The sequence below is a fragment of the Dermacentor variabilis genome, unplaced genomic scaffold (assembly GCF_050947875.1).
Source record: "Dermacentor variabilis isolate Ectoservices unplaced genomic scaffold, ASM5094787v1 scaffold_18, whole genome shotgun sequence".
In the NCBI taxonomy this organism is placed as follows: domain Eukaryota; kingdom Metazoa; phylum Arthropoda; class Arachnida; order Ixodida; family Ixodidae; genus Dermacentor; species Dermacentor variabilis.
Window position 1 is genome coordinate 6,972,139 of NW_027460346.1, and position 13,920 is coordinate 6,986,058.

At 45.1% G+C, this 13,920-nt stretch overlaps 1 protein-coding gene across 1 annotated transcript in view; it reads left to right on the forward strand.

Moving 5' to 3' along the window:
• The window catches only part of hyx (cell division cycle 73 hyrax), a 99,429-nt gene extending 91,298 nt beyond the window's left edge, over window positions 1-8,131 (forward strand). The window contains exon 15 of the mRNA XM_075678277.1: window positions 7,102-8,131. Within this exon, the coding sequence (XP_075534392.1) occupies window positions 7,102-7,150 (49 nt within the window). The 3' untranslated portion in view covers window positions 7,151-8,131. The remainder of the gene's footprint in view (window positions 1-7,101) is intronic.
• The last annotated feature ends 5,789 nt before the right edge of the window (window positions 8,132-13,920 follow it).

Below are 13,920 nucleotides of genomic sequence, written 5' to 3' on the forward strand. Positions count from 1 at the left end.
CAAACTAACCCGGCAGCAACGACAACCACAATTACCAGCTCTGTTTCTGACACTAACAAAAAGCCTGGCAAAGCTCAGTAGAAGAAAGTCCCGCACTCACCAAACCTCGCAGGCAGGAATTCCGCGCAGTCGTTCCGCTGCAGGCAACCAGTCGTCACACAGGGCTCGTTGCACTGCTCCCGGATCGTCGTTGAGCTGCTCAGCATACTGTCAACTGCATCTCTTTGCTGCTGGCCTCCGTTGTCGCGATCTCGCCGCTGGCAGACAGTTGTTTGAAGTCGTAGGCGATCTCACCGCTGGCAACCAGATATTTGGATCGGACTGCTGGTACGATCTGTTGGGAACTCGGCGCTGACGCCCGTGGTTGTACCTGGGTCGCAAGCCCCAAGGGTAGCGTTGGCCTGGCGGCCTGGGGTACAACTCGAAGCATCCGAAGGTCCCGGCAAAGCATGAGTCGACTGGTAACAACGAAAACAACTTGTTTATTTTAACATCGCAAAGAGTTGGCGGTCAGGTTTGACCGAAGTAGAGAGACGGGAGAGCACTTCACTCAACAGAAGAAATCGGAGCCCTCCTCTGGCGTCCGGGGGCAGCTGTTTTTATACTCTCGCAGTTGAGGGCAAGAAGGAACCCCTCAAAAGACGAGCACGTGAATGTACAATGGGCTAATGGTGACGCACACTGTCGTAGCGACGCCGTAGCACCATGTCGTGGCGCTGCGCACGATCTCGTAGCACCTGGTCGTGGCGCTGCGCAGCACACTGTCGTGGCGCTGCCGGTCGGACACAATGACTGTAACGAGAAGATGGTCCCTGCTTTGGCATCGCCTGTTTCGGGCACAATGACTGGAACGAGATCCCTGCTTTGGCATCGCCTGTTTCGGGCCCAATAACTGGAATGAGATCCCTGCTTTGGCATCGCCTGTTTCGGGCACAATGACTGGAACGAAATCCCTAGGCGGTCGCATCGCCGCAGACGCGCCTGGAAACACCTGGCGATGAGTGTTGCGGTGACGACGATCGGGCCAAAATGTCCGCCGCCCCGCCGCCGTCGCGCCGGCAAAACCACGTGTCGCAGGCGAAACGCAACACTGGGGCTAGGTTAAGGTGCTCCCAATAAGGCCAGTGAAAAACGGAAAAATCTTCCGTGTGTGATTCCCTGGTATCATCATCTGAAGTGGCCATCACTAGAGCCATGAAAGTGCCATTTCAATTGGTCGGCCAACATATGGTGGACCTCCTCTTGGTACCCTTCATTCGTTAGCCATATAGACTTAACTCTTTGAGGGTCGATTTTTTCGCCATATGCGACTGCCCAGGGTTGATTTTCTTTAATTGCAGATTCCTATTCTTCTTAGTGACTTATTTCGAAAAAAATTTACCGCAATTTTCCTAGGGTGACCGTAAAATGAGAAAAAAATATTTTGTGTTGGTATATATGTACTCTTCATGAATAGCAACAATAAAAAAGGAAATAAACTTATAAGAATTAAAAATTTGATGCATGTTTATACACATAGTTCAAGGCCTTGAATGTGCGCACACAAGAATATTTCTCAAGACTCAAATTTTCCTGCTCTTACACTAATATTTAATATGTACACCCATAGTGGAATCGAACTGCGTAAGTGTGCGCACTCAAGAAAACTGTGTGGTTGTGTGCCCGTGAAAAAATCACGTGTGACAAACTTCCGCTAATCTTCATCTTACCACCAACCAGAGGCATTTAGCTTTCGCAAGTGTCAAAAAAAAAAAAAAAAAATTAACGGAAACGCATGCACGGCGGCATCCATCCTATGCGCACCGATGTGAGCACTAAACGAGCGAGGAAGAGGCGGTTGCCCTTTGAGCGATTAGTAACAAGATAGCCATTAGTTTTGCAAGCGCAAGAAGCCGAAACCGCCAGCGGAACAAAACCCGAACCACCGCCCGCCCGCACGTGCGCCAATGCGCGAGCGGTAGTATATAGACGCACGGGAGCAAACTAGCTCTAAAACAAACCATGCAACGAAAACCGAGAGAGGGAGGCACATGAAAAAAATTCCCTGTATTCCCACATAGTGGCAGCACATGACAGAAAAGAAAAAGTTAGGAAATCGGCGCGCTTTTTAAACGTACAGACGGCACTGTAAATATACGGCATCGACCATTTTCGAACTTGTTCGCTGCGCCGTATATTTACGTCATTGACCCTCAAAGGGTTAAACAACTTATTGTAACAGACTCTAGCAAATATTTACATTCCAAGAAAAGGTGCCCAAAAGTTTATATGTTTATGTATCTTCTTGTTTTAAGTACATATTCTAAATTTCATTAGTACAGATGAAATAGAAAAGAAGTTATGGCTGTCATATGGACCAGTTAGGCATGCCACTTTGGGAAAACTATCTTTTCAGGGATAATAAAGACACACTGATTGCTTTTGTTAAATATCTTTTAGGGGGGTTATAGTGCAGAGTAAAGCCAGTCGCGTGTTTTTTATTACATTTCTGTGACAATGTCATCACTTTGAGGCTAAGTTCATTTTTTTGTCATTATATGTCAAATGTGTAATAAATATTTGCGTTAATAAAAATTTAGGAACATAAAAAGGGCTTCATCTTATTCCTGACAAAATTTCAGCTTAGAAACTGCTTTGAAAGCAGGTTTTGGTGAAGCACTTTGGAAATGATAGCTTTCCTAAAGGCCAAAAAGTGCAAACTGAGAAAAATGAGCTCAAAGATTTAAGAACGCGCTATATTAAGACAAAATAATTAATCGAAGTGCCATGCTCCGTAGGTTCAACCCTCCTCATCAATTCGAACCTGCTCTGTGGCAGTTGCTTCCAGTCGCTTTTGCCTTTTTTCAGTTTCAGAGCAGCCAGAATAAGGCCTTTCTTTTTAGTTTTTACTTTGTGGTCTGCTGTACTCTCGATGGAAGGTCTTCCATGATTAAAATGCATGCAAAACAAACTTTCTAATGCAGGCATTCACTCCATGTTTGGTTTCTTGCCCGCTCTGCAGCCGCGTCTTAAATACAGTGTTCATAGGTGTACTTATTTATCCTTTTCCTGGGGACTGCATTTCACCCGCTAACAACTCAAAGTTATCGCTCAGCACAAGACGTGCCTGCATGATTTGAAACCTACTTGAATGTTATCGTTGGTTCTATCTGTTGTGTTTGTTCTCACCGAACTTTGTGTAATCAGATTGTGTGCACGATGCGATTTGTGTAGTAGTTTCTGGAAGCCACATGTGCACCAGCAATTATGCTGGAATGCTCAACAAGCAGGGTGTCTACCAACCGGGAAAACCGGGAATTCTCAGGGATGTTGAGTAGTCTGGAAAAACCCAGGGAAAACTCAGGGAATTTATGCCCTGAAAATTAGCGGTAATTTTGTTGAAAGGGTCGAAAGTCGCAGTAATGCTGGTTTGAGTAACTGACAGGAATCATAATGAATCGTCTTTGACGCCCTGTCGTCAGCTAGAGGAGTTGCCAGTGTACAGTCAACGACTTACTTTCCGGATGCCGGATAATTTGCACAGCTTCACGGCACCACCACACACCCCGTAGAGTTAGTGTATCAGAACTTCTGAAATTTCGGACGCAAGAACCCTTCGCCATCCGATTTTCCGGCACTTTTTGCCATGACTGCAGGTCCGAAAGGGCATTAATTAAAGCCACCACCGCTGCCGTTTTGATTACCTCGCCGCCTTGAACCGGCGCTCTCGCACACAGATCCGCTGGCACCCATAGCCACCACTGCGGCAACGCTAGACCTAGCTGCTTCGACGTTCGCTATTAAGCTTCTTGCCATTGGGTGCCGTGTTTTCCATTGAAAGAATTTGTTGCTGTCAGCAATGGCACTGACTCCGCCTTTGTGGTCCTCGTGATCGGCTTAGAAGCTTGGAAAGCATGGTGCGTTGCATAATGCCGGTTCCCAAGAGTCAGCTACGCCTCTGTACAGAAACGTTACTTGGTGAAGCATACGCAAAAGTATTGCAGTGAAGCATAACAAGCTTGGGAAGGGGCTATTGCCACAGGACACAGTATGTATTCCTTAATTAAACACTCGTGCACCCGGCATCTCCTGTCACAGTATGAGCACTGATATGCCTAAAACGTCTACTGACAGGCCTTCAGAGCGTTTTTGCATGTTTCGGGGTGGTTTGAGCCCTTAAGGGCAGTAAATGACATGTAGTTATTTTTTCCAACTGGCCGATTTTTCGGACGTTTTCGCGGCCCCTAGGGAGTTTGAAAAATCGGACGTGGACTGTGCAACTGACCAAGAAGATGCTTCAGATGGTTCATGGGGCGAATGAGTGGTGGAAGGAGGACAAGAACAAAAAGGACCTATGCATTGAGGAATGAAAGGGAAAGGAAGCGTGCTGCCGCTGTTTTGAAGGAGCTTGAGCTCAAAAAACAAAGTGTTGGCTGATGTAGAGATGCAGGTGTCACTCATCCAAACCAAAATAAACTCTTTAAAGCAATGAAACACAACACTGAGGTGTCATGCGTGGGCTTGAGAATATGTCAGGACAGTTGAGGTTGACTTAAGCTGTTGAGAGAGAATCTCAATTGTGACAAAGTTCGGGCCTCATACCACTGAGCTTGCTATCAGTTGATAGAAATAGCTCGTATTCGGAAATATTTGCTTCTGTATGCATCTCTTTTTTATTCGAATTTGAGAATGTCCGACTCGATTTGCGATTTTTTTCTAAGACATTTTATTTGCTGTGCATTTTACTAACCTCACCCTTCTATTCTCTTTTTGAATAACGTAAACACTACTCCTTAGTATTCAAACTGGATTAAGTCGTTTCTTTAATTTGTTTTTCATATGCTTACTAGAGAGTGACAGCATCAGGCGACATGGTTTCAGCCCGTCTTGACATAAAACATAGTTCTACATCACTCAGGGAATTTTACAAAGGCGCTCAAGGAAAACCTGGAAAACTCAGGGAATTTAGAAATGTCAACTTAGTAGACACCCTGACAAGTCATGTATAAAAGCTGATGCGCTTGACATGCAGATCAGATTTCGGTGATCGCTGAATGTGCTCGCCGTTATCGTTGAACTTTGAGTTCCACTTGTTTTGCTGGGCACAGGTCTGCCCAATAAAGAGTTAGTGTTTTAGAGTCATGCTTTTGACAGTGTGTTATTCTACGCCATTGCAGTAATGTACAATATAGTGAAATGTCGATATATTGAACTTCAGGGGAGCATGGAAAATTGTTCGTTATTGTGAAAGGTTGTATAGTGAAAGCTCCAAAATGAACCATTCCGCTCATCAACCCATATCAGTTCATCAGTTGTCGCTGTTTGAACTATCCACAAAAATGTTGCTGTTGGCTCTCAGCCTGTGCTGTTGCTATTTTCCATAGATTCAGTCATTACGTGCCACCAAAGCACCGTAAGAGTGGTGCGCAAAGGAGATGCTGAAGCTGAGAAAACCACCTACAAAGAGGAAGCTCCATGTCGCCTACAAAGTGCAACATTTCTTTTTATTTGTTTGTTTTTCACATTCCTTGCTGTGGACATGGCAACTGTCTCTCTCAAGGTGGACACCTGAACTATTCCAAAGTGCAAGTGTGCGTAAATGACACCATCCAGAAATCGCAACTGTGTGGCATTCCCACGAGCATGGAGGTCACATTTCTCTATGCGTGTAGCTAGTACGGCCACAGAAAGAAGAGCGAAAGAAAGAAGAGGCATTCGCAGAAAAAAGTGTGAAAGAAGGAAGAAACATGCCTCTGTTGCTAGGCAACGCTTGTCTGGGCGGAGCATGCTCTCACAAAATCTGATGCATTGTTGCCTTCGCAATAGAAAAAAAAAAGTCCCCTCTCGCCCTTTTCTCCTCTGGCGCCATCTAAGGTTTGCCAAACCCATGCGCCGCAGTGTCCGCTCTCTGTGCCTTGTCGTTTGCTAGCCTACTGTTCCTTCTGCCGTCTAGGGTACATGGAGATCTAAGCATCCCCAGGTTTCAAAATATTACTTCGTAGTACTGAGGCATTGTTAACATGACACAGAAACTGAATAATGATTGTTATTCTGAAAATTTCAATATTTTGAAGTTCGAGTGCTGAAAGATTTTTATATCGAAGCTATGAGCAATCAGCAGGAGATTTCTGAACATTTCGTTAATCTGAAAAGTTTGTTAATGTGGTGTTTGTAGGACGAGGTTTCACTGTACTTGTTTCTGCGAATCGGTTTCAATTTGGGTATCCTGGAGGTGGATGTGTCATGACGTCATGATAAAGTAGGTCGCTTCGTTTCGGAAATCAGTGCAGCTGTCGCATGCCAACGCTGCCAGAAGAGATGAGTGGTGCACTCCTTTTTATCGTTTTATGAGCAATGTCTATGTACCCAGCCATATTGCCACCAAATCTCGGGGAATTTTTCTCAATATCATGACGATGATAATGTTATGGCGCCTGATTTAATATTTCGAGACCAACTTTAGTTTCAAATTGAAATACCGTAGACCTGTATAGTAAACTAACTGTATTCAGGGTAACACTTTATTTGCAGTTCTTGTGGTCCTGACTGCAGTGCATGCATTTCAGACCACATTATTCGAAGTGCAGTACTGCCAGGCACTGCTTAATATAAATTGTGGGATCGCTTGACGCAGCACACATTTGTATTTCTTTGTACCAACCTGCGCAGGCAAAAGGCGCTGCAGAGGACACTGCACAACATGGCAGCAGCTATAAAGTGCAACTTTGTTTCAATATACGTTTTGTGTGCTCCCGCGATGTTGGAGTGAACAGCCCTATTTACTACTGTTTAACGGTTCCTATGCTTTGCACCGCTAAGGAAGTCTATTTCCTGTCCTGATGACTTTGTTATAGCGAGTGTTTACTGTACTTTATCAGCGCTTCCCATCCTTCATACTTGCTATGTGTCATCCTTTTACGTGTGTTCATACTTTGTGCAGCCTTCAGTAAAAGTAAAAATGTCTGCTGCAAAACTAAATTATCTATTGCTGCAGAAGCTCCTGCTCACAGTATAGTATTGTCTTTTTCTGTACTGTAGCAGTCATGTTGTGAATGATGCGTAGGCTCAGCTCGTCTGACCTTGGCACAGGCCCTTCAAAGCCTTCTTATTTTTCCCTCGCAGAGTCGAGTTTCAGCGTACATGGACACATGATGCCGCAAGGAATGCGTAGCAACCTTCCACAAGCCACCACTACCACAACCAACACCAACACCTATACTGGAGCTGAAGGCACCTTTACATCTGCTAAAATGGATGCAGTGTTCAAGAACAACGGAGGTAGCCCTTCCGCAGACAGCCAAGCACTGCGCACCAGTATGGGGCATGTTTGACCACTGTGTGACCTCATAGTCATATCTTCCTGACCCCTGCCATGCCTTCCCATGTGCTCGTTCTTTGGCATGAAGACGTGTTTGTGCAGTGTTCTTTTTTTTCCTTTTTTTTTGTTTCCCTCTGGACTGGAACTGCTGTGCATTGTTTTTGCGCTACCTGTTTGTGTACGTCAAGTAGTGCAGTGGCATAGCTTCTGCTTGACCTTGATCGTTCAGGCAGTTTGTGAGGATTGACAGCGGCCACTTTTGTTTTGCTTACTATTTGAAGGCCTGCTGCTCTTGTTGAAATATTTTGAGGTGTATGAAAAGTCAGTGGTACAGTACCAGTGTGTGGGGAAAGGGGTGGAGTGTTCTGTTTATTTTCCCCCGTCTGATGAATCACAAGCGAGTTGCAGTGAGCCTGTGGTGGGTGAGAGGTGTAACCTTCGGATGATGTCATTGCTGTGGTTTTGGTGCATCACTCTTGAGCTTGCGTCTTGCATGTTTGTCGTTTCTCTAGTACAAAAGTAAGCGGGCCACTGAGGAACTGACTTTGTTTTTGCTGCATGCACGAGTGTAAGGGGGCAGCAATGCTAGAAGAGCAAGGTAGAATGCCCCATGACCATTTTCATCATTTGAGCTTGAGAAGCGATAATGGACTGCTGGTTCTCTCTCCCAGGGGTGAACTGTGTTTTGCCAAACTGCAACTTGGCCTTCCTCACTGAAACATTTTGTTATGGCAACATTGCTTTTTGTTTTGGTGAGATGATTTAATGACATTTTGCTACTTGTAAAGTGGCATTTCTACCTGCATGAATGAAATAAATCTGTTAGGCTCAAGCTCTTATGCCCCTCTTTCTTTCTGCTTTCTCTTTCTCTCTAACTGTTGACTCCTGCCACCCATTCTACCCTCTTCCACAATACTTTTGTCCATTTACATTGTAGCAAATCATCCGACATTCATAAAATTGCACTGATGTAAAATAGATTTCACTCTGTGGCATTTTCAGCTGTAGTCATCGTCAAGGTGTTCTTTTTCTGTCTCTCTCTCTCTCTCTCCTTCTTCCACTGTGTTGTGAAGTATCATACGTACAGGAGTGACTTTCGAAAAGTAGAGCTTTGAAAAAAAAAAAATGCTGATTTTGGCTTTGGACACTATTCTCTCCACGACTCTTTAACGTAACTTTTTTGTTTTCTCTCTATTAGAGCTCTGTACATTTTTTTCAAGCAATGGGCTTATAGTGTATCATATTACAGAAGTTACAAAATGCATGCTGTGTCTGCCTCGTTTAATGTCCTGTCTATAAGACATATGGTAGTTATTGCTGTGTGTGTGTGTGAGAAAGGGGAAATGAGTGTTTATCACTGTGTTGTGTAAATATAGTTCATTTTAGAGAGCACACCAGTGGTCACTGATGAGTAGCTGCATGTTGACACACTGTAATTCGTTCATCATTTAACTTGTGCCAGCGCAATGCAGCAGAACCCCAGGGACATACAGCAAATTCTCACTGTTTGCATTGCAGATCCAAGTAGACACTGCTCCAGTTTTGTGCAGATGTACGTTGAAAGAAGCTGTTGGCCCTGTAGAGGCTAATGTGTGTATTTGTCAAGAATATGGTCCTTACCACTTGTGTGTTATTAATTTTGAAAATTGATGCCTTGATGCTGTCAGGAAAAACTGGAGCTCTCCTTAATTGTGGCAACTGCTTCAGGTGTTCGGCTGCTTCATGTTGATTCTTGAAGTGATATGCAAGTATCAGAATTTTCATTTGAAACGTGCACAGCGGGGAGTGAATGGTAAGATGTTTTATTTGCTTATTATTGCTGGGCCTGTTTCATAAAGATATTTTTGGTCTTTTAAAACCATCTTCACAAATGGCACACTCTTATATGTACATACAGGGCACATGTACCAATAGCGTAGTCCTATCGGGACAGCAAGGAAATAACGTACGCTCAGGGCCAATGTCCTTTACAAAATGCAGAACATGTGATGCTGTGAATGTTGAGCAGTTTCTTGTGCACATTACAATTGGAGTTTTAGAATGTTAGTTTTCTGTTTGTTGACACATCTCCTCACTTTGGCATCTGATATATGAGTGTAAAAACACCACAAGTACCATGCACTCTTTTGGTGCGTGCAAGGTGGCTAGTGTGCACAGCTGCTTTTTTTTTCACCTGTGTTTTCTGTGAGGGCAGCCCCGTGCCTGTTGGCATGTCTGTCATGAGGGTCGAATTCATTTTGTACATAATTATACCAGTAGAATTCTGATGCCTGCAGCCTGTCTGCTGCTTGCCTCAGTTCTTCTGTTTGAGAGTTCATTAGTTGTGGCTTTATGTTAACCCATTAACTCCCAAGCTGCCCTTGACTTTGTGTACCTTGTACTGGTGTTGCAGGATGCACTTCCCACATGTCCAGGCCACAGCTCTTCAGCTTTGCTTGCCAGTAAGCAACCGCAGTTGCCAGGCTTATTCAGATTGTTCAGTTTAGCCATGAGGAGGGGGGGCGGGGCACGAATATATTGCGGAGTCATTGGACACATGTTAATACTGGAAACAGTGACATAATAAAGTTCAGCACACAAAGTAAGTGGTGCTGCAATACTGATATTGTAGAACTGTGATTATTAGAAAAACCTTCCTACACCTGAGCAGGTGTGTCACAGAAGTGCTAAGTGTCCTCATGACTATTTTCTACTGATACAGAACAGTGCACCCAGCTTGGTGTGTTACCTCGTATAAGGCGGTTCCCAGCTTGACTAAGCACATGGATTCTTGAAGCGAGGGGTTGCTTTGTGGTTCTTGAAACAACGATGCTTGGTGGTTGCTCTTCCATTTCCATTTCTGGCTCTCTCTATCCTTATGCTATATGACTGTGATGCAAAAACTTGTACTTTGGCGGAAATTCCTCCCTCCTCTGTTTGGGACAGCATCCCTATCCTTAATTTTCAGTCATCGTTATCAGCTTACAAGGCACATCATCAGGAACCACGAGCAATATTTTTATACACTACAAGCTGTATAGCACCATACACGGAGCGTTTTATCGTAATAAGTTTTTCCAAAAAGGGTCCAGCGACTCCTGCGATAGAAGCAAATAAAATGTTAATTGCAGTACTGGAGAAGCTGATCGACTCTCCCCGCACTAGAGGCTTTCTATCGTTGCCTTGTCCAGTGAGCGGCATTCCTCTCCTGACTGCTTGCGCATCAAAGCCAAAGGCCAACTCCTATTCTTTCGACACAATTCATTCCCCTGCAACCTCCACTTCCATTCTTTTATAGCGAATAGCTTTCTTTGCTTCTTTTGGCCGTTTTCCTTGTTGATGCTTGATGGTTGCACTCACGACCGATTCAAAGGCACCGATGCAAAGGGCGCATGCTTTCACGCAATCAAGTTGCAGGGTGCGTTTGTCGCCGAATGACAACTAGCTCTTTGAGACAAGCATGCTGTCACGAGAGATTGAGGCATCATTTAGGTGCTGTGGTACAGCCTTCCTGTACTCCTGCCAGTCTCATCCTTGTGGCGTCTGGCAGCTGTGGAGGGCTCCATGGCAGGAGAGCAGTGTGGCACTTCACTTCCACATTTGGCCGTTTTCCTTGTTGATGCTTGATGGTTGCACTCACGACCGATTCAAAGGCACCGATGCAAAGGGCGCATGCTTTCACGCAATCAAGTTGCAGGGTGCGTTTGTCGCCGAATGACAACTAGCTCTTTGAGACAAGCATGCTGTCACGAGAGATTGAGGCATCATTTAGGTGCTGTGGTACAGCCTTCCTGTACTCCTGCCAGTCTCATCCTTGTGGCGTCTGGCAGCTGTGGAGGGCTCCATGGCAGGAGAGCAGTGTGGCACTTCACTTCCACACTGGTGCTCGCACAGCTCAACAAACATGACGAATTGGCTTGTATGTTGTAGCCACTCATACTACTGCTGCAGATTTGCTGGTTAACGGCTCACTTCTCTAAGGAATTAAACAATGAAACAATGAGCTTTACCTAAATTTCCTCGCTAATAAATTTACGCTTTCAAGCGCATCATTCTTTTTTGAAGTAAATAGCTTGCTAGAAGCTTTTGGATATTCGCTTACGTTAACAATTATCGTTGATGGTTTCCACAGAAATTTTTAAAATAGTTCTTCCTTTTACAGCAAAGCTGTTAGGGGAGTTCGCAACGGTTTCCTGTGGCCGCTAGTGGTGGCTGGATTGGTGTAGAATGTGGTATGAAATAGTTTGCAGCACAACCTGTGTTGCATCCCTAAAGTGCCTGTATGACTAGTCCGCTGGAACATGCAGCTGAATACTGGCATCAGCAGTCAGCATGGCATGCAAGCACATGCGCCGGATTTAGCGGAGGGTATAATACAAGCAGTAAGCTCAGATATAGCGAAGCATTTAAAAAGACTGGTACGGCAAAGTATATTCACCGGTACAGTAGAGTTCCATTAATTTGACTCCGGTTAATTCGATTCCGACCAAAGGTCCCGGCCGACGCCCATACGTTTCTATGGGCCTAAACTTCTGTTCGATTCAAAGTTGGCCCTTGCTGAATACTTCGAACTTCACTAGTCAGCTTCGCCGTGGTGACTCATGTGGTGAAGCATACCAAGAATGGAAATGGCCCTTTGTCACGGGACCTAGCACGCGTTTCTTAATTATACAGGCGTGCATGCACTGTCTCCGGTCACAGTACGAACATCTAGACTCCTATAAGCATACTGGCAGCCACTCAGAGCTATTTCTGACGTTGCTGTGGCGATTTGCACCCCTCGTTTCGCCTGCCATGCTTGTCTCGTATATGAGACCATTAACGGGGCCTAGTACGCGTTCCTTAATTATATGTGCGCTCACCCGCCGTGTACCGAAAAGCGGAGAAAAACCAAGTGTTTTGGGAAAGCTAGCGAAAGGAAAGTAGTAAGATGAAAAAAATCCAAAAGGGGAAGTTTAAAGCCAACAAAAGAGCGGGGGTGTACCTAAAACTCTGAAGGTCTGCCGGTAGACTTACTAAGCGTCTCGGTGCTCGTACTGTGACCGGAGACTGTGCATGTATGGGTGTAAATAAAGTCGCCGCCCAAGCACTTTGTACAAATGGTTAACCAGTGAAGCTGAAATGTGCGGCATCGGTGTTTATCACTGGGTTAATCCTGACGGTTCATGAAACGATGGCTTGGTAGGCTGCCGGATCCTCGGTACGCAGTTGCTGCTTGCGTTCGGCTGCATGAGCCTGTTCTTGTACCCGGAATGCAGCATCGGCATGGCGTAGATGAGCTCGTTCCCAATTCTGCTCGCGGCGTTGCTGATCGAAAGCTGGCTGCCCCTCAGGAGTACATATGACGCGTGGCCTACCCATTTCGGAGCCGGAGAGAAACTGCTGCACGCCTGCTCGGCTGCGACGGAGAGCAACAACGTCACTACAGGCGCAGCCAACCTCGCGTCTCTCTTTTTTTCGCGCATGTGCATGGGGTTTGTGCCGGAGGAGTTTTCGGCGTACCGGCGACAGGCGGACAAATGAATCGGCTAGCCATAACAGCTTCGCTGTAAAAGGAACACGTGCTATTAACAAAAGCATCTTTCACCTCTTAGTATGCTTCACCGCATAACACAGCTGTATTGCGGCGAAGCGAACTTAAAGACGTTTATTGCCAAGCATGCACGTTAATGGCGTGCTTCGGCGCTTTTCCTGATTTTTGCTTAATTCGACCCGCCGGATAATTCGATCAGTTTTATTGGTCCCGCCAGGATCGAATTAACGGAAGTCGACTGTATTAGTGAAGTATTTGCAAAAAAGTTGGGTAGATTTGTAAGTAATAAACATTCTCTTAAAGCGAAGCTTTCTTTGTCTTTTTTATTTTTTTATTGATTGATATTTATTACATACAAAGGGTGTGTGAACTTGTTTAAAGGGCTCAATCACGCCGGTGACTTGTAGAGATCGCGCGACTAAGTTGGTCACAAAGTGACCAGACGCAAATAGTTGCATTGGTCAAAAAGTTAGTTTTCTATCAGTTGCTCGCAGCTTGACTTTTCATTCTCAAAGTGGCTGAACAAATCAGCTGCGCAGCGACATTTGTGTATGCTGACACTTATTTTATGTGACGATAACAGTGTGAGCAGACATGAATGATAGGAAATGCGGGACATTTTGGTCGTGCTGGCTGGTGTGAACATTGGTCACCTTGAGTTTCCCCTTGGTCACCAGTCACGGTCGGGGTGAATGTGCTGGTGGGAATGTGCCCTTACACATCTTCTATGTCTTTGATGTCCGAGTTGCTCGGGTTCTTAATGAAAAAAGAGAGCGCTACGAAGACAAGGACGAAAGAACAACATGTACGACAGACAAGGCGCCTTGTCTGTCGTACATGTTGTTCTTTCGTCCTTGTCTTCGTAGCGCTCTCTTTTTTCGTTAAGTATGCTCAACCAACTCGCCCACATCAAGCTTCTGCTGCTCGGGTTCGCTTGGATTTACACACGTCTGCGAAGTTTTTACCTTCTTTGTGATGATCATCCAATCATTCAATAAATGGGCAATTAGCTGGTCTCCTAACTGTGTACACTAAGAGACAGGATGTGGTACAAATATAAAAAATTGGCTTCTGTAGCCATCTGTACTATACCTGCACTCGTGCCTTTGAC